The 20,533-nt window shown below is 36.5% G+C and overlaps 1 protein-coding gene across 1 annotated transcript in view; it reads left to right on the top strand.

Moving 5' to 3' along the window:
• LTN1 (listerin E3 ubiquitin protein ligase 1) overlaps nt 1–20,533 on the top strand; it is a 34,763-nt gene that overhangs the window by 3,912 nt on the left and 10,318 nt on the right. The window contains exons 5-20 of the mRNA XM_042788387.1: nt 612–664; nt 1,109–1,289; nt 1,975–2,148; nt 4,393–4,583; nt 5,869–6,016; nt 6,413–7,195; nt 7,671–7,712; nt 8,540–8,732; nt 11,778–12,017; nt 14,084–14,237; nt 14,503–14,653; nt 15,366–15,567; nt 16,536–16,695; nt 16,862–16,966; nt 17,223–17,365; nt 19,655–19,790. Coding sequence (XP_042644321.1) covers nt 612–664; nt 1,109–1,289; nt 1,975–2,148; nt 4,393–4,583; nt 5,869–6,016; nt 6,413–7,195; nt 7,671–7,712; nt 8,540–8,732; nt 11,778–12,017; nt 14,084–14,237; nt 14,503–14,653; nt 15,366–15,567; nt 16,536–16,695; nt 16,862–16,966; nt 17,223–17,365; nt 19,655–19,790 — 3,056 coding nt within the window. The remainder of the gene's footprint in view (nt 1–611; nt 665–1,108; nt 1,290–1,974; nt 2,149–4,392; nt 4,584–5,868; nt 6,017–6,412; nt 7,196–7,670; nt 7,713–8,539; nt 8,733–11,777; nt 12,018–14,083; nt 14,238–14,502; nt 14,654–15,365; nt 15,568–16,535; nt 16,696–16,861; nt 16,967–17,222; nt 17,366–19,654; nt 19,791–20,533) is intronic.

The following is a 20,533-nucleotide window of genomic DNA, read 5'->3' on the forward strand; positions in this document are numbered from 1 at the left end:
CATTCTCTATTTTCTTGACTTGGGATTAGAATGACTGGAAGCAGAAGAATGACTATGAAGCAAATTTTCTTGTGTGCATTTCTATGTAATGATGCTCAGTAATCATGTAATGTTGCCAACAGATGCAGTAATGATGCTGGAGTAGTTTAGCTGCAGTGGCAAAGGATTAAAGAATGCTGAGCAGTGTTTCAGAGAGCCCCTACAAGTTTAGTTCTGACCCAGGTCAATGCTTTTGTTCCAGTCATGTATGAAACTGAATTGACTGAGTTTGATAAGGTATAAGTTTGCATTGCTGGCCTGTCACATGCAAACTTAACCATTTTGTTTTGTCTCAGTTTGGCTTTTTTTTACCAGAAGCATGTTGTCATAGGACTGTAACTTACCAAGTACTATGAAGTCTTGATTCAAACAGTACCACAGGTACTGTGTTCAGCAGGAGTCAATTAAGTTATGTTATTGTTCACTGTCATATCTAAAATGTGTTTAAAAGACTTGACTCAGAGGTTGTGAAGTTTCACTGTACACCTGTTTCTGAATAATGTGTAGACTATATTGTTGATATATGAAAATTAAATTCTTGGGTGTATATATGTATTTTTTTTTCCCTCTAGGTACTTCAAGATCACCTTCTGAAAGAAACACCTGATACACTCAGTGACCCCCAGTATGTTAGCATGCTTCAATGTATATGGTTTAAGTCTTGGTCTGTATTGGGTTCTCTGTCCCTGGAGGTAGTGGATTTAGTTTTGTTTCAAGAGACAGAATAGTTATTTGAGTCCAGATCTCAGCAACTTTCTTTGGGACTAAAGTATAATTGCTTTTGAAAGTGTTATCAGTTGCCTAATTCTTCTTTCAGCTCTTTTAGAAGTAGCATTTTTGAATAGCTGGAAGATGAGATGACTTGAAACTCTCTCTTTTTCTAACACTTTATAACGTAATTTGGTAGCTTTAGAACCTGTGGAAAATTTACATATTTACATTGCTGGCTTCTGAAATCAAAAGGACAGTAAAACTGAAGACCGTTTAGTTTAGACAGTTTAGAAGAGCTTGAGAAAGCCTACTGATTTATTTATGGTTCACTTTAATTTGTTTTGTTTTGTTTACTAAGAACTGTACCAGAGGAAGAAAGGGAAGCCAAATTTTTCCGGATTCTGACTTGTTCCATGTTAGCTTTAAAGAAGCTGATTAGCATGTTGCCAAAGAAAGAGATGCATTCATTGGAGGAAAAGTTAAAGTCACTTCTGTCCCAAAACAAATTTTGGAAATACAGCAAACACAACATACCACAGGTGACTTAATTTTTTCTTTATTTTGGTTGGTTTTAGTTAAAGATAATACACTGACTGAACCCAAGCAAGTATTAATTACCTGTGTTCTGCAAGAATGAACTTTGTACTTCACTGAATTATGTTTCAAACAGCCTTGAGATTTATAGGCCTTAGGTGGACAGTGTTGCTCTAAAATTTGCCCAACAGGCAGATTCGTTATTTCTGCATCACCATCATCTACTACTTGGCAATCTGCTGTCGTTTCAGGCTCATGTAAAAGATGCAAACTGTGTCAGTGTACTGGATGTGTTGTTAGTGTGTTTGGATTTTCATGTTCACAAGCCATTTTATTGATCTTTGGTCTGCTAAAACCAATAGTGCGTAGAGTGATGAATAGATTCTGGTAGTATTTTGTTAAAAAGTTTTAAGGTGCTTTTGGGAAAACATGCCTTTTGAGAAGTATAGTAAGATAAAAATTTTGATAAGCATTTTATCACTAAAATTTAATTATTAAACTTATAATTTATTTATTTTTCTCTATTTTTAATACTATTTAAACCTTTGCTGATGTGATAAAATATGGGGACTGCTTTTTGTAAGTTATGGTGACTTTAAAAGGAATGTTATAAACTATGACTAGTGACAAAGTGTTGTCATTTGACTAAGTTTTTTTTCTTTTTTTTTTTTTTTGTGTGGCCTATGTCAGGTTCGATCAGCTTTCTTTGAGCTGGCTTCTGCTTTTTGCCAGTACTTGCCTGAGCTGGTGAAAGCTGAAGCACCAAGAGTTTGTCCTGCTGTTCTTCTCAGCATTGATGACAGTGATGCAGTGGTGTGTCCTGCTCTTTGGGAAGCTGTACTTTATGCTGTCACCACTATTGAGGTAGTGTGGGAAGCCCAAGGGGCAGATATTTTACTCAGATTTAACTTTGCACCAGGTGCCATTATTCTCTGCGTTGAATTAGAAAGAATAGCTTGACTGGATTTTCTTTATGATTAATAACGTGAACTTATCAATGCTACATGCTTCTTCTTCCTCATTAGAATTTCAGCATAACTTTCAAATATATTGTGTCCTGTGTGTCTGAAAATCAGAGCTGTTTTATAAGTTTCATTAAATTAACCTGAATCCCTTTAAAGGTGGTTACATAAATGACCTGCAGTGCATTTTTGGTTTGTTTGTTTCCCCTTCTAATGTAATGCTTGGTTCTATTACTTTTTTTTTTTTTTTACTATTTTTGTTTACCTTTATTTTTTTACTACTTTTTTTTTACTTTTTTTTAGTTTTTCACTTCTTCCTTCACTTCTTCCTTCACTTCTTCCTTCACTTCTTCCTTCACTTCTTCCTTCACTTCTTCCTTCACTTCTTCCTTCACTTCTTCCTTCACTTCTTCCTTCACTTCTTCCTTCACTTCTTCCTTCACTTCTTCCTTCACTTCTTCCTTCACTTCTTCCTTCACTTCTTCCTTCACTTCTTCCTTCACTTCTTCCTTCACTTCTTCCTTCACTTCTTCCTTCACTTCTTCCTTCACTTCTTCCTTCACTTCTTCCTTCACTTCTTCCTTCACTTCTTCCTTCACTTCTTCCTTCACTTCTTCCTTCACTTCTTCCTTCACTTCTTCCTTCACTTCTTCCTTCACTTCTTCCTTCACTTCTTCCTTCACTTCTTCCTTCACTTCTTCCTTCACTTCTTCCTTCACTTCTTCCTTCACTTCTTCCTTCACTTCTTCCTTCACTTCTTCCTTCACTTCTTCCTTCACTTCTTCCTTCACTTCTTCCTTCACTTCTTCCTTCACTTCTTCCTTCACTTCTTCCTTCACTTCTTCCTTCACTTCTTCCTTCACTTCTTCCTTCACTTCTTCCTTCACTTCTTCCTTCACTTCTTCCTTCACTTCTTCCTTCACTTCTTCCTTCACTTCTTCCTTCACTTCTTCCTTCACTTCTTCCTTCACTTCTTCCTTCACTTCTTCCTTCACTTCTTCCTTCACTTCTTCCTTCACTTCTTCCTTCACTTCTTCCTTCACTTCTTCCTTCACTTCTTCCTTCACTTCTTCCTTCACTTCTTCCTTCACTTCTTCCTTCACTTCTTCCTTCACTTCTTCCTTCACTTCTTCCTTCACTTCTTCCTTCACTTCTTCCTTCACTTCTTCCTTCACTTCTTCCTTCACTTCTTCCTTCACTTCTTCCTTCACTTCTTCCTTCACTTCTTCCTTCACTTCTTCCTTCACTTCTTCCTTCACTTCTTCCTTCACTTCTTCCTTCACTTCTTCCTTCACTTCTTCCTTCACTTCTTCCTTCACTTCTTCCTTCACTTCTTCCTTCACTTCTTCCTTCACTTCTTCCTTCACTTCTTCCTTCACTTCTTCCTTCACTTCTTCCTTCACTTCTTCCTTCACTTCTTCCTTCACTTCTTCCTTCACTTCTTCCTTCACTTCTTCCTTCACTCTCTTTTTTTTTAATTTTAAGTGAAATGCCAGCTTTGAATTTTTCAGCAGGATGAGCAGTGTTGCCATAGACTGGGATGTTTTGAGGCTTTAATGCTGCAGATCTCTTTTGTAACTGCTGGTAAAACTGTAACAATTTATGGGGGAAAAAAAATACCTTTGTTCAGCTTGCTATAAACATAGATATCTAAAACTTTAATAAATCAGACCAGAAAACAAAAAACTTCGGGGTGTGGGGGCAAAGTGCCAAGGTATTTTGTAACCATCAGAAGATTTTTGAGGGAAGTTTTGAAGTTAGTGATGCTTCTGAAGTTAGGATTTTGAAATCATTGTTTATTCCTGATAATAAGAACTCAGAATTAAATATAGCACCAGTTACAATAATGAATTTTATGAAGCATCCTTAAAGCAGTATTAAAGAGAAGCCCTTAACTGCAGTTTGCTAACAAGGAAGGTCCATTGATTTCAAACAATACAGAAACAGTTTTATCACACTGACTTCTTAAATTCACAAGCTGAAATAGGGAGAAAGTGATTTTTAAAAATACTGGCAAGTGAATTTAAATTTTACAATAACTTGTTTCAGCTACAACATAGGGAGGTAGATTAAACGTCTAGCTTGGGAGTTCTTCCAAGGCAACATATTCTCATTTAATTTACAGTAAGTGTATTTCTTCCTGTAGGACTGTTGGAGTCATGTAAATGCCAGAAAGGGAGTTCTACCAAAGCTATGGACAGTACTTCGAGAAGGTGGACGAGGCCTAGCTACCATTGTATACCCAAATCTCTTGCCGTTCATTAGCAAGGTACCTCCTGGCATTGCAGGACCAAAGCTGGAATATTTCAGGACTTTTTTCAGCTCTATAATTCAAGGGTATGAACCACAAATTTATTTATTTATTTATTTTAAATCAGTGTCTTTTACATTTGGAAACAGGAGAATTAATCTTCTTTAAGCATTTAAAGATAAGTAATATATTATTTGTCTTGAGGATGTTTAAATATGCATTAATTTTTTATTTGAGAATAGACTGTTTTCACTAGGATATTTGAAAATAATATTTTGAGACACTTTTAGATATCCAAAACTGGAGTCAGTCCTTGGTGGCTTTCCCTGTCTTCTTAAACCTTCAGCCTTCTTCTTGATTTTATTATGCCTTCCTTATCTAAGGCATTCTTATCTTTCCTTATCAAAGCTTTGTGTTTATTCCAGAAGTTTTGAAATAGGAAATGAATTTAAAATAAAGAGTGGCTTTGAAGGTACTGTTTTTTTTTTCACCAGTGTATAATTATTACAGAGGTCATTTGGGATTAGCATTGTGATTATGAATTTTCCAGTATGCAGGAACTTTATTTTTTGTGTAACTGATTTTAAGGATTGAATCTGCTATCGTTTTTTGCCTTTAAGATACATCAGAACCAACTTTCCATCAAATCTAATTTAAATAGATGCATGCACATTGCGTACTCAAAAGCATATATAAGTCATTATATGAAAAACTAAAATGTAACTTATTTAAACAAAAATCAGTTCTTGATTGATATTGGTGTAGCCATTAGCGGAGCTTGTGGAGAAGAGATGTATGGGTTGGTTTTGGTAAGTGTATAGAATTTTATTTTAAGTAGTAAAATGTTTATCATATTTGTGTAGTGATTGGTGCGGTCTAATTTTCATTAAAAAGCAAACAAATCACAGTTGTTCAGACTCAAACTGGCTATGGTGAAACTGTCTTTTGGTGACTTTTTGTTTTAGTTTTTTTTCTTTTTTCTGTAATGGCAGGAAGTGACACTTTCTGAACCTCTGTGGTGCGTGCAGAAAATTGCAAAGGAGTTTTGACAAACAGCTGAAACAGTAGACAGTATGCTTGACTGGATATGTTTTCTGTATTTACACAAATATTTTTTATGAATGCTAAAACTAGATGAAAAAGTTACTGTAAGTTACATTAAATGCCTGGATTTATTGTTTTGACTCTTTATATATGTCCTGTTGAATTTGTGATCTGACTCCCATCAATGGTTCTATGATTCTACATTCTCATTGGTGGTGTCTGGATAAGAACAACGTAACCAAAGGTTGCATTGGTTACATGCATACCGGGTTTCTCAGAAGCACAGATGTCTGAGCATGCCTTCCCTCCGATGTTGCCTTTCAATAGGTTGTCCAGTGAACGAGCAATAGCCAGCCCTTCAGAAAGTTCAGCCATTATAACGGCATTTATGGAATGTCTGCGCTTTGCCATACTACAGAAAATGGACAAAGATGATGACCAAAGACAAATTCATCAAATGCTTATCTATGACCAGGTATTTATTAGAAATACTTAATATTGTTTTATGTGCATGTAATAATTCAAAGAAAAATGTATATATCTGCGACAATTTACTTTTCTGGTGAAAGTTTCACTAGATTTTACAGAAAAACTAATGTTACTGAATTTAGTAAATTTTTTCCTTCCTTTTACTGTGCAGTTAAATTACTTTAAAAAAAAAAAAAACAAACCAAAAAACCCAAAACAAAACACCCCAAAAAATCATCCCACCCTGTATATTTTTATAAAGTGTTCAAGCATGAGTAATTCTGATGTTTTCAGAATTGCCTCTAGAATATTTTTCAAAATTATAGAATTTCCTGTTATTATAAAGAATAAAATGATCACCTAGTTGGATCACTGTTCTTTAATAATTTTTTTGTCTTTCTAGCTAATTCCTTTTACCAATGCTGTGCTTAAGGAGCCCAGGTTACAAAATGGACTGTTATTTTATCAAATAGCAGAAACACTGAGCTCTTGGGAAGCTAAAGCAGAACTCTCCAATGATGATGGCACAGATGACATTTTCCAGAGGCTGTTGTCAAATTTTTGGGACCATCTTTTAAAAATGTGTGTACTTTATGTTGACACGTTGGATGCTGATGAGAAATCATTGTTTGCCATATCTGGTATGCTAGATATTCTTCAGAATCCAAAGAGTGCTACAGAACCAAACAAAAAATCTCAAAAAATCAGATTTACAGATGAGGATGAATATGAAGGTAACACAGAGAATGGAAAGCTGACGGAAGTGAGAAATAATGACTCTGCAATACAGCCCGACTTACATCATAGTTCACTTCTAAGGAAGGAACCTTTAGAGAATTTAGTCTGCAACCTTGCTGAACTGAGTATTGTCTACGTCAATGAACAGAAGTCAGAACAGCATTTGAAATTTCTCTCTGCCCTGCTCAACTCTTTTTCTTCAAACAGAGTTTTTCAAGTACTTTTAGAGCAGGGAAATAATGCAAGCTCTGTTGAAGCTGAATCCCAAAGCAAAGTGAAAGCTCATCATGAAAGTCCATCTGTAAAATTTCTGTATATGAATTTAATACCTTGGCTGAAAGAAGACTGGAGGAAAGACACCCGTTTTCTAGTTGATATTTTGTACAGTGTTCTTAACTGTTGCAACAGTAATGATGAAAGGAAAATAATTCTTGATGATTTAACAAAGGTATGACTCTTGTACATTTTGTTATTAGTTTTTATCAAAGTGACTGTTCTTTCTGTGGGCTGTGGTTGGTTAATTATTTTATTTATGGGGCTGTGGAGTGCAAGATACTCTATATGAACTTGAATTCGTTCAGCATAAGGAAAGGTAGATTTAGGAAAGGTTGACATGTCCCTTTCTATACGGTATAAATAATAAAAAAAAAAAAAAAGAATTTCTCTGTTCTTGCTTCTGTATACAGTGTCCTTTTATACTAGTCATTGGTGGCCTTTCTTACAAATACAGTCTCTTACTGATCTCTGTGGCAGAGAGAGACTTGGAAGCCAAAAATAACATAATGAATAACTGTTACTGAAACTTAGCAACTTCTGCTTATCCTCTGCAGAAAATAAAGTTGTAAAACAAACAGTTAAAATGGTATTAAATGTTTCGTTTTCAGCAGAAAATTTTTAAAATATTGTGGAATTTTATTTTTCAGATGGATCTGAAATGGATTATTTTGCTCCAGATAATTCAAAAGGTACCTGTTAATACTTTTTTTTTTGTTCTTGTTTTGCATAGTTTTGAATATTTCCCTGCTGTTAGCTTTGAGTTACATGTGTTTTAAATTACTTTTTTTTTTTTTTAGTATTATTTTTAATTGAAGTAGTGATAATTTCCATAGTTTGAAAATCTTGTAGTAATAGTTTCTGAGTGTTGTTTGTTTTAACTGCATTTAAATCTAAAGTCAGCCTTAGAAATGAAATGGTGATACCAAAACAAAAGCATCTTTGTCCCTTCTGTTTTTGATCAGTTTGCTCTTTGAGCCAGAGGGATTCCTGATTTGTGTCTGGTCATTCCTTCTAAGCCAAGAGAGAATGGAGTCAGGTATTAGACCAGTAATTTAAATGATTAGTTGTATCATCACCCTTACATCTTTATTACAAGGTAAAGATAGTATACCATCTTTGTCACACAGGATACAGAGACTGACATATAAGTGATTGCCTGGGATGAAATATGAAGTGTATTACAAATTGTTGGATAAGAACTTGTAGCACTTGGTTTAGAGTTCAGTGCATTGACCATAGTATCTTTCCTGTAAATAGTTTTTATGTTGTAAAGGGATTTTATTTCAGCCAACCTGGTCTAAAGTAGAGGTCTGACCTAGCCATAAGTTGCTGTCTCTGACCAAAAAGAAAGTTGGAGGGATTGGTGCAGGTGTAAACACCTAGAGACTTACTGTTTGTAACAGATGGTATGATTCCTACTCCATGTGTGCAGGCTTGACATACTAATCTTATGCTTAGTTAGTAATAAAAGTTAATACCCTCAAAAGATTATTATAATTATTTTCTTCTGATTCAGGCATGCTCAAGCATGACAAAGCTTTCCTTAGTTTCTGACTGGCTGAAAGGAAATACACTTGGAGAAAGACTTGTAATGCTGGCAGATGATCTGTGTCACCTGGGTTTAAAACCTATAGCAGCCTCATCAGAATCATCTTCTTCAGAAAGGTGGACCCTCCTGAGCTTAGTGTTGTCTCAACGCATTAAAAATGGTAAGCATATTTATTTCTTGGAGTTTGTGAAATGTAAATACCACACTTACACTTTGTAGAAGATTGGAAGGAATTTGAGATCTTCCGGAATACTTAATTTGTAACATCTAGGCTTTCTTCTGGCTTTTTGTTGTTGTTTTTTTTTTTTTTTTTTTTTAGTTTTTTTTTTTTTGGGGGGGGGGCCCTTGGGGGGTTTTTTGTTTGTTTGTTTGTTTGTTTTAACCCGAGTCAATTAACCTCCAGTTTCATTTTGTAAACACTAACTTGTGGCAGAGACATTGCAATTTTCTGGGACTGTGTTGCTAAACAAAAGTCAATGTTTAAATAACAGATCCAGATTTGCAAGTCTGGAAAACTTGAGCAAAATTTAAGTAAGTTTGATTTATTAGCTGATGTGCTTTATAATAATTTTTAAACTATGCCATCTGAAGTTTACGTTCAAAACTAGATTATCAAAAAACAGTGGTTATGGGCCATGCATGCATTGGTAATGCCTTGTTACATGACCTGTGAATTGATTTGAGACATTTTTGGTTAGTTATGTATTTTAAAAACTGTGTGTGCACTTACACTGTATATGTAATCTAATTTTTATTAATAACTTCTCATTTAATTTCTTCCTTTCATTTTGTAGTATCTGTGATACAGACTTCTAGTGGAGTTCAATTTTCTTGATGTTTTTTGTGTAAGCTTGCCACCTGTGTTTTGTTAAACTCAGAATTTGCTTTGATCCCTGAGGTAACATACTTCAGTTTATCTGAATGCTGGGCACATTTGTGGTGCTTTCACGTTTCAGACACGCACATAACAAGTTGACTGAAGTGGATATTCATAGATAGTGCATCCTGAAGCTGTTGTAAGATTGTTTTTTCTGTTACTGGATATTTTGATGTAGAGGAACATCAGAAAAACCTGTTCCCTGTCTCCAGAGAGAGTTCAACAAACTTGCTCACCTGTGAGTCAACGGTGTCTTAGGGCTGATTGTCCAGTGACTTCACTTTTTGGCTCTAGAGCTGGAGGTATTGCCGAGCTCATTTTGTGCTGGGTGTGGCATGACCTGTTTTTAATGCATTTTGGATGAAGTCTAAGAGAACTTCAGGAGCTATGGTAGTTCTTGACTTAGGGATTTAGGCCAAAATAGAGTATGTGGACTTCCAAAAAGATTTTTTTATGAGATCTCTCATCTAAGTTTCTCAATGTAAACTATCATAGAGTAAATGGAAGGGCCTTTCATGGATCACTAACCTATCATCTGATAGGAATTAAAGGGGGGAAAAAGGATAAATACTGAAAGGATGATAGTTGCTTCTGATAAATTATTCAGAGTAATTAAAACTGAAACTTCATAGAGCCATAGCGGTGTGTTGTTATACTGAATGATTAACTGATATAATTACAAATGAAATTCAAAACCAATAAATATCAAAAGTATACATGGAAAGAACATAATTGTAACTGTATCTATTAAATGATAGGCTGAGCTGTTAGAACTTGGAAAAGAGATTTTCAGTCACTGTGATGGTTCCCTGTAAGTAGCAGGTTTGTGCTCAGCAATAAAAAAGGAATACAGGTTACTAGGAGCTACTGTGGAAAGAACAGAGGACAACTGAAAATTTTTATAGCATTAGTGTGTGCTGTGGTTTGAACCCAGCCAGCAGCCAAACACCATGGAGCCACTCACTCTCCTCCCATCCAGGGAGATGGGTGAGGGAATTGGAAGGGTAAAGGAAGACTCATAGGTTGAGATAAAAACAGTTTAATAACTGTAATAAAGTAGAAAAAAAATTAACAATAATAGAAAGTACAAACAAGTAATGCACAATGCGATTGCTCACCACCTGCCGACTGATACCCAGCCCGTTCCTGGCTAGTGATCCTGAAATACCAAGATCCTGCAATTGCAATCCCAGAAGCAAGAGACCCCCCCTCCTTCCCAGCCGCCTCTCCTCTATATAGTGAGCATGATGTTACATGATAGGGAATATTTCATTGGCCAGTTTGGGTCCGGTGCTCTGGCCGTGCTCCCTCCCAGCTCCTTGTGCACCTGCGCACAGGGCAGGACATGGGGAGTTGGAGAGTCCTTGATCTCTCAGGGACAGCTGAAAACACCAGTGCATTGTCAGCGTTGTTCTCATAACAAATCCCATACTGAACCCAAAACACAGCACTATTCCAGCTACTAAGAAGAAACATTAACTCTATCCCGGCTGAAACCAGGACAGTGTGTCAATATCTTGAATACTGCCTGTAGTTTTGGTCACTGCAATATTCTTGTTCACCTGTATGCTTTTGAAAAAAGGTGTGATAGAATTAGAATATTCCCAAAGAAAGATGACAGACGGATAGGCAAATGCAGTGGCTTCTGCTTGTAGAGGCAATAAAACAGACTAGAGTTTTTCAGCTTGCAATGGAAGTGATTTGGGATGGGGTTGTCATAAAGAGCCATAAAATAATAATTTGTATGGAAAAAGCAAATAAGAATATATTTTTAATTGTTTCTTTAAATGGAAGGTTGCTTACAGATGCTTAGATAGCAGGCTTCAGGAAAGAGAAAATTACATTTCTTCATACAGTTTATAATTAAGTAATGGAACTCATTGCCACAGGATGCTTTGGAGTTTGAGGATAAAAGGGATTAGCCTACTTAGATCCTGTGAGAAAGGGACTAAACATATTCATGGAAGATTTGTCTGGCTGGGTTAATTAGATGCAGTGGTCCACGTGTAATCTCTGGCTCTCAATTGATTGCCAGAAGCTAGGAAGGCATAAAAGGGGAAGATATCACTCTACTTGCTTTGTTATAGATATATTTTGTCTAAGATGGTTTAGAGAAAGGATACTTGGCAATATGAAACTGGCCAGGTGATTCTAGATGGCTGTAGAATAAGAGAGTATAGATATAAATTAGACTGAAACAACTTTGCACTTTATTTTGCATTCAAAATTAGTCCATAAAAACCAAATCAGTGTATATTACTATGATGTCTTCGAATGATCATGTTTATCAAGTATCAAAACATGCTGTCTTTTTCCTCTCCCCAATAGAATCTTTGATTGGTGAAACTTTTGTTGAAAGAATTATTGATAAACTTCAAGCAGCTCTGTCTAAAGCTAAGGATCTTTCTGAAGCTGGAAATACTGAACCATCAGTATCTTTCATCTGTGACGTAGCCTCTGGCTTTTTCAGCTCGGTTAAAGAGTGTTTACTCATGCCATCCTCAGAAGACTTGCTGCTTACCATCTTCCAATTGTGTGCTCAGAGGCAAGATGCTATGCACTTAACAGGTAACTTAGAAAAAAGACTTCAACCAAACTTTTTCATAGTTGATTACATCTGAATTCTTGTTTTTCATGAAACAGATTCAAGTATATAATAGAATATTGAGTTCACAGACATTGAGCACTTGCAGCTGTAACTGACATGAAAATTTGTGCTTTAATTTACAATGCCAGTAGTTACTGCTAAACGTCAAGTCCTGTAAACCTTTACAAGGATTTTAAGCTTTTTTGATGTTAGTGTCCATGTGCTTCAGCCATCTTAGAGGCTGTGACATTCCACACTTTCTGGAGTGTTACATAAATTATTTAAGGTCTATGAAGTGTCCTGGGTTGAGTGAGTGGTAGGGTATTTTTGGTAGCAGGGAAGGGGGCTATAGGGGCAGCCCTCTGTGAGAAGCTTCTCCAAGCTCCCCCAGCTCCAAGTCAGCTCCACCTCTGTTTGGAAACTGAGCCAATCAGCTGCACCTCTGCAATTATGTACTTAAGAAGGGACGTGGTGACGGGCAGTCAGACTTGTGAGGAGGAGTCGCTGCAGCTGCGTAAACACCAAGGTCAGTGGAGGAACGGAGGAAGAAAGGAGGGGGGAGGTGTGCCGGAGCAGAGACCACCCTGTATCCTGTGGTGAGACGGCAGGGTGGCCCCCCCTGCCACCCATGAAGATCTACAGTGGAGCAGACACTGATTTATGGCCTGTGGCTTCGGCCTTGATGATCAAGGTGCTGTGCCCGAAGAAGGCCGGGGTCTTGTGGGAAAAGGTAGCCCCGCTGCTGTAATTCAGCACTGGGAGGATTGCAGCATGTGGGGGTGTCCCACACCGGAGCAGCTCGGGAAGGGCTGCAGCCGTGGGAGAGAATCCAGTTGGAGAAAGTTGGTGACTCATGACAGAGCAGTGTGGGGAACGCTGCGGCCTGTGGGAGGGACTCCTGTCAGAGAAAGTTTGTGGAGGACTGTCTCCTGTGAGAGGGGCACCATGATGGAGCAGGGGGAACAAGTTCCAGAAGCTCCTCCTACCAAAGATGGAAGAAGCAGCAGCACCGACTGCACCCCCCATTCCCTGCCCCTGCGCCACGGGGGGAGGAGGTGAAGATATCGGGAGCAGAGCTGAGCCCTGGAAGAAGGGAGGAGTGGGGGGAAGGTGTTCTCAAGATGTGGCAATGCTTCTCACTGTCCTACTCTGTTAAGTGTTGTTAGTGTCTGTAGTAAATGTATGTTATTTTTTTCTTCCCCTAACGAGTCTGCCTTTTGCTCGTGCCCATAAAGGGTGATTTTTCCCCATCCCATTCCTATCTCGAACCCCAAGCCTGGCTCTCTGTCCCTTCTTATTGCTGGAAGAGAAGGGAGAGAGAGTGGCTGTGTGGTGGTTGGATGCTGACCAGGCTCAAACCACGACAGAAGTACAAAAAATGAGCACTTTTTTCATTCATTCTGCAGTGGTGGGGATCGTATGAAAAAATGTGTGCAGTTGCTTCATTAAAGATAGATATATTTATTCTGATATCATTTATATTGGTCAAGTAGCTCTGGCAAATTGTGGCCTGTTCTCTCCACCAGCATCTCATTTTCAGGCTGAGATCCTGATATAAATTCTTTGAATGCAGAATTTGAGAGTGATAAATTGATATATGCATTTACTAACAAAGATACAGAGGAGGAAATATTTCATTGTTGTCATAGAAGTGAAGTAGGACAACCCTAGCCTGAAAAGCACTGCTGCTTTGCAAATGACTGTTGGTGTTGTGAACGTTCAGTGTTTTGATATTTTAAAAAGGTCTGTGGTTTTGAAGACCATATGGACATATTGTAGTAGACAACAGGAATATCACTCTTATTCTCAAATAAATATTACCCGTCTGTCAGAGTTAATTTAAAATTGCTCTAAACCAAGAAACCTGTATATTTGTCCTTGATAGTTACTGCACATAACCATATAGAAAAGAGGATTTTTTTTTTTCCCTGCTTTAGGGCCTTTAGACATGTGATTGTTGCTGTATGCCATAGGTTGTAATTTGAGGTTACCTGTTTGTGGTGGTTTGGCTTCTCTTGTTTGTTTTTTCTTCTTTTCCCTACAATAGATTTACTTGTATGTAAATTAAAACACACTTGGATGGCTGGTGTAAATTCACTTGTGCATCAACTTCAGAGTATGCAGAAACAGAGTACCTTTTTGCATAAATCTGCGCTGTGGGTCAAGAATCAAATTCAGTCTTCCTCTTTGGATGTTAAAAGGTAATTGTAATGTGTATGTCCATTTCATAATATGTTGTTCTCCAAAACAGACTTAAGTTCAGTGCTATACTATTCTTTATTTAATTGGTATCTATATTACTTAGAGATTTTTCAGCCTGTTGTCAGAGGTGAGAACTGTGGGTAGAGCATAACTTAAAATGCCATGGGTATAGCATGTATATAACATCGTATCAATGTAAAATAAAGCAGCTTGCTTTTACTGTATAGTGCCAAACTTATTTGCAGTATTTTCTCCTTTTCTCAGCCTTCAGGTTTTGATCTCTGCAGTTAGTGATTTGTTGTCTAAGCTTATAGAAGCTGACGGACAGTCTGGATATCTTGTGGGAGCTTACATTGAGCACGTCATGCCAAACAAAACTGAGTGGGGGAAATTGCACAAGTCTCTATCCACTGAGGTATGAAAATTATAGTGGACTTGCATGCAGTAGTTGATCTTACCTCAGGTCTCTGTCCTTTAGGGTGATAATCATTCTTTATTTTCACATGGCACTGCAGTTATGAACATGCATATGTCTGTGCAGAGGTTCTTTTCAGCCTCTGTCCATGACAGAGGACAAAATCTGTATGTTTATGGCCCCATCTGGTACTACTGGAGAAAATAAAAATCTATGAAATTACCCTTTTCTTCATGGAAGACCAGCAACTTACTTTACCATTCAGGAATTTTGTCTGAGAGAATATATATCATTAAAGTGTTCTTATAAGATTTATTTTGTGAAAGACGCCAGTATCTGCAAGGGAACATGATATCCTATCAGCAAAATGCTGACATACATAGAGTGGGGAAGGACATAAATTTCTTGTTCAACCACCAATCTTCAGTAATCTTAGTATTTCTTGGAAAATATAGAGTTCTAAATACAGGTATTTATTTCTGAGGTAGAAATGTAGTTTCCAGTTACTGCTGTGCATTTAGGGTTTTTTTGAATATGCAGGAGTGGGTCATTCTAACCATTTTACTTTTGGTATTAAATTGTGTCTTTCATGGTTATTTTTCAATAATTCTGAACTTTAAAGGTTAAACAGATTGTAGCTCTTGTATGCAGCATAAAAATGTCAATTATTTATTCATACATTTGTTCATTGTGTTTTACACACATATTACAGTGGATGCACAAACCTCTTCTGGAAGGAAGGCTTAGTATGAATTGTGAACCTCTGGGATCATGTGTTAAGCTGTGTGGCACAACTAAACTCCCAGGCCACCTGTGTACTTCAGCATTATTAAGTAAAATGGTGCTACTTGTATTGGAAAATGGTATAGTCTGTGGAAGTGATGATGCTGAAAGAAAGAAAATTGACAGTATACGTAAGTTACAATGGTAAAACTTTAAAGAAATACTTAATTTTATAGTAGCTGTAAATTAACCTAAACTGATAATTATAAATGAATAGATAAGATTTGGCATATAGGGATGAGAAATCATCCTTTTACCTTTTTTGTTTGATGTTTGTTTGGTTTTTTTTTTTTTTCCTCAGTTCTCCTTTAAAAGCATAGGTATGCACAAATAGAGTGTTTATATTTCTAGTAATAATTTTGTATTTATATACATGCTATCTCAACAGAACTTTGGATTTGGAGAAGTTTGAATTTATGATGAACTTCAAAGTTGTTCACTGCCAAAATGTGTGGTGCGTTGGCATGAGTGGGCAATAGGAACTGTATCCATGCTATCAAATAAATGCCCTGAGTGTTTAGCCATAATGTAAAGATATTTTAAGGCAGCAATTTTTCTTAATTCCGCCAGGAGGAATCTTGTTTCTTTTTATTTATAGAATGCTCAAATTAGAGCCAACATTATCAAATTAATAGTTCTTTCTCCAAAAGTCTCACCGTGATGAGAAGCGTAATTGTTCAGCGTAGGTCTTTGTAAGCTAATGAAAAAAAACACATGCTAACTATTAGCATCAAATTTGTTTGTTTATTTTCTGGACTTAGATCTTGATTGCCTTGTCTGCAAGAAATACATATATTTTAAAAAACAGAAAAGAATAATAGAGAGGAGTTAGAGTTCTTGTCATGCTTGATTTGCTTTAAAATTTCCAGAACATCTAGAATTAATTATTATAGCTTTTTCTTCTTTTGTATTTTACGATACAATGGCAAATAACTGGCTCATGATCTGAAGCACCTGAGTTTGCATGTAAATGTAATCTTTTTAATGCATTAAAAACATAGTTGAAAAACCCAACAAAATCTTGACCTGACACTTCTTGCTTATGCACTGAACATATTCAGTAGTTTTTTACAAACAGCAACTTCTGTTGTTGAATTAGTTGCAGAACTGTTGTACTCATTACAATGGATTGAAGAATTGGAGAATCCTCCTTATCTGCTTCTGGAATATCTTCGCATGTTAGAAGAAATGCACATCACGTATGAGAAGTTCAGTACACTTAGTAATACAACTAGCCTTCAGCAAACAGTATTTGATAGGTATGTAAGAACAAGTAAAACCACCCTTAACTCTGTCTTCATATTTTTCACTGTATAGAGTGCCACCATATTTCCTAATGTGTATTGATTCAAACTTAATCCAGATGCTTTTGTTGTGAACTGTGTATCTGTATATATTAACCAGGGTCTTTCTTCTTATTTGAAGATCAGAGGAACATGGAAGACTCTGGTCCTTAACCATGTCTAAAGTGATCCGTGTGGAAAACACTGTATCCTGTGAGATGAAGCAACATTTTAAGACCACAGAAGGGTATCTTAATATACTGCCTATAAACTTTGTTTGTTACAAATGTTGATAATATTAAATGATACTGATCCTGATGAATGGCAACCGAGGACTGAAAGTTTGGTAATATATCTATATAGGATGTAAAAGCGAAACTCGGTTTAGTGTGTGGGATTAGTTATGTCATAGGATATTACATCATTATGAACCAATTGACGTTTTGTCTACTAGTTAAATTTTTTGGTTTGTTTCATTATTGATGTTTTGATTGTATGAATAGGTTTCTGCCATTAACAGAGGGCAGATTGCATACACTTCAGTGTCTATCACCTTTTTTAACTGAGGAAGAAAAGAAAGAACTTGTCTTCCACTGTGTGGCCAAGCTTATGACATGCACACAAGCAGACCTTTCCAGCACTGATGGTGAGTATGTTTTTACCTCAGTCCACTTCATTAGAATGTAAAAACATTATGTGGTAATAATGTATGCTTTTAGATAAAGTGTTAACTATAATAATACTGCTTTTCCTAGAAATAAGTGTCTTCTCAGTTTGCATATTTCTTCTAGACCATTTGGCATAGCAGTCTTCTGCCTTATTAATGAAGTACAAATTATACTGGTATAAAAATAGAACTGGTACAAAAATAGAACAAAAGGTTTTAGGCTGATACTGTTAAGAGTTTTGATATTGCTGTATTTCTTGTTTAGTCTATCTGATTTAAACACATCTGTTAATATTGAACTTTCAATTAATCATCTAGTCTTTACACAGCATGCGAAAATATTACTATTGTCAACTGGTAATGTCATGATTGTCTTTAGATGCTTTAGCAAAAACTTTTTCACAGTTTATACATAACTTTTGAGTAGTTCTTTCAGTGCATGGGATGTAGTGTACTGATTCAGAACTGCTGCACATACATTTTCAGCAGTTTTCGAAAAATTTCTTCTTGAGTTGATTGAGATGTGTTATAATATTGCTTTGAATATCCTGTAGAAAACTTTCTTATTTTCACAAACCTGTTGCTTTTCAGGAAAATTATTTGGAAATGCTCACACACAGTCCATCTACGTGTTTGAATTAGTCATTTAAGAGAGAACTTTCTTTTTCCCAGTACTGCTTTTGTGCTTTCTTGCACATACTCTCACTGATCAGTCTATATAAAAACTTGAAAGTTGATTTTGTATTTTTTAATAGAACTGTGCTTACTTAAGTTAAAAAAGCTGTCTTTGGTGACTTTAAACTGTGGACATCTGTCACTTGGCAGTGTCCTCTGGTTTTCAGATGAGTTCTTCAAATGGATGTCTTCCAAGCATTAACATTTTCAGTGTTAGCATCCTGCAGCAATTGAGAGGAATCTCGAATCCTTCTGCTGTGGTACTTTCTCTTACTCTTCAGACTTAGTTGAGTCTTCCTGTCTTTCCAAGTGAACCAGTGAACTAGCCAAATATGTCTGTGAAGCTTTAAACAGGAAATGGGTAAAAGAATCCTCGCTCCTCCTCTGCTGTGAAGTGCTACTGTTTGTAATGCTGGTCTGTATTTTCCTTTCTGCTGCTTCTCATTTTCCTATGGATTCCTGAGCAGACAGTATATACCCAAATTTTCCCATGAAGTGTGACATAGATTGTAGGTTTACCATTCAAATTCTATTTTTTTTTTTCAGATCAGGAAAGTGCCGGTGAAGTTCTTGTAAATCATTGCACTCTTGCTTAAGTTAAATGAGTTTTTTGCTTGTTAGCTTTTTGCTATGCATATATGGTACTTTAACTCCGTTCTTTGTCATCATGCTTGTAAGAAATGTTCTCCAAGAAATCTAGATACGTGCAGTTTTCCTTAAAAATGGAAAACAGTACTAAAGTAGTACTTTACTTTGAAAGTAAACATTAATGCTCTTACAGTAATATTGGAATTCACAACTCACAGTTACATTTACTTATCTGTCCAAATTACTGCTTAGCATGCTACGTTTTTGGTAGCACAAATAGATTTAAATCTTGGCAGGTATTTTTCCTTTTTGTTAGTTGCGTGAACGAACAATGAATCTTGTAGGAGTTTTTGGTTGGTTTGAACGTTTCGGTTTGGTTTGGTTTTGTGTCCTTGTTTGGGCTGGAATAGAGTTAATGTTTCTTCTTAGTAGCTAGAATAGTACTGGGTTTTGGATTTGGCATGGGATTTGTTATGAGAACAATGCTGACAATGCACTGGTGTTTTCAGCTGTCCCTGAGAGATCAAGGACTCTCCAACTCCCCATGTCCTGCCTGTGTGCAGGTGCACAAGGAGCTGGGAGGGAGCACGGCCAGAGCACCGGACCCAAACTGGCCAATGAAATATTCCCTATCATGTAACATCATGCTCAGTGTATAGAGAAGGGGTGGCTGGGAAGGAGGGGGTTTCTCTCTTGCTTCCGCGATCGTGAGAAGGCTTAACTAAGTCTGAAGAGTAAGAGTTAGGGAAAATACCACACTGCGTGGTGTTTGGCTGCTAACTGGGTTCAAAGCATGACATTTTGGGGTTTTAAGTTTAGGTCGTATATAGTGTTTTTGATTTAATGTTGGCATCTCTGGATTAAGTGTTCAAAGAAGAAAGGTTAGGTATTATCCAAACTGTCTTATGATATTAATGTTAAGTTCAAATAAAACAATCTAGTCAATTGACACACATTTAAATGTTTTTTCTTGATAATGAGTATGGTATTTTTATTATGTTATAGGAGCATTTGGGTGTCTTTCCATTTTGAACTCCTGCTTGAATGGTAGAAGTATTGATTGTGATCATCTACTACCTGAAATACTAAAAATCATAATGTCTTGGAAAAACAATAATGAGGATAGCTTTCTCTTTAGCTGGTGGGTACAACTTTGAGATAATTTGGCTTTCTTTTAATTTCTGAAACAAGAATTTAAAAATCCAGGCTGGTTATTAACTCAAACAAAATGAACAAAATTAATCCGTAAGTTAAAACTGCCATCCACTACTCTAATAGTACCTTCTGAAGCATTTGTAGAACGCATCCCTCAGTTTACTAGGCCTGTCTTTAAGTATCTAATAACTTACACTGAAGAAGATTATTTGGGTGGTTGAAGGCTGGGAAACTAGGAGCTTAATGCACCTAGATGTCAACTGTTTTCAAAAGTATTCACAACTGACCAACTTTTGTAGGTGTTGCTGGATATTCAGTTCCAAATTCTGATTGCTTATTTAGGTGGCAGAAAGAAGACTTGGATATCAAACTTAGGCGTCTGATTTTTAAAATTCTGGACCTGAAAATGTAACTTGGAGAGCTTCTAGCAAAGAGTGAAAATATACTGAAGTTAATTTGTCTTGAGTATAGTGAGAAAAATCCAGGCAACAAAGTCTTGAGATAATTTACACTAGCTGCGCATTTGAGGGCTCATATTTTATTTTTACAATTAATAAATTATTCTTTTTCTTGCATTGATTTAGTTAAAATTGCTAAATTTCGTAGTTTGTGTAAGTATATTACTTATGCAAATATGTAGGCAAATATATGTAGGCATCTGTATAGCGTAAACGTGCAAGTAGCTCTGATAGTATGTCTTGTACCTGCTGACTGACTGACTAGGCTTGG

The sequence above is a fragment of the Tyto alba genome, unplaced genomic scaffold (genome assembly GCF_018691265.1).
Source record: "Tyto alba isolate M040663 unplaced genomic scaffold, T.alba_DEE_v4.0 Super-Scaffold_14, whole genome shotgun sequence".
In the NCBI taxonomy this organism is placed as follows: Eukaryota; Metazoa; Chordata; class Aves; order Strigiformes; family Tytonidae; genus Tyto; species Tyto alba.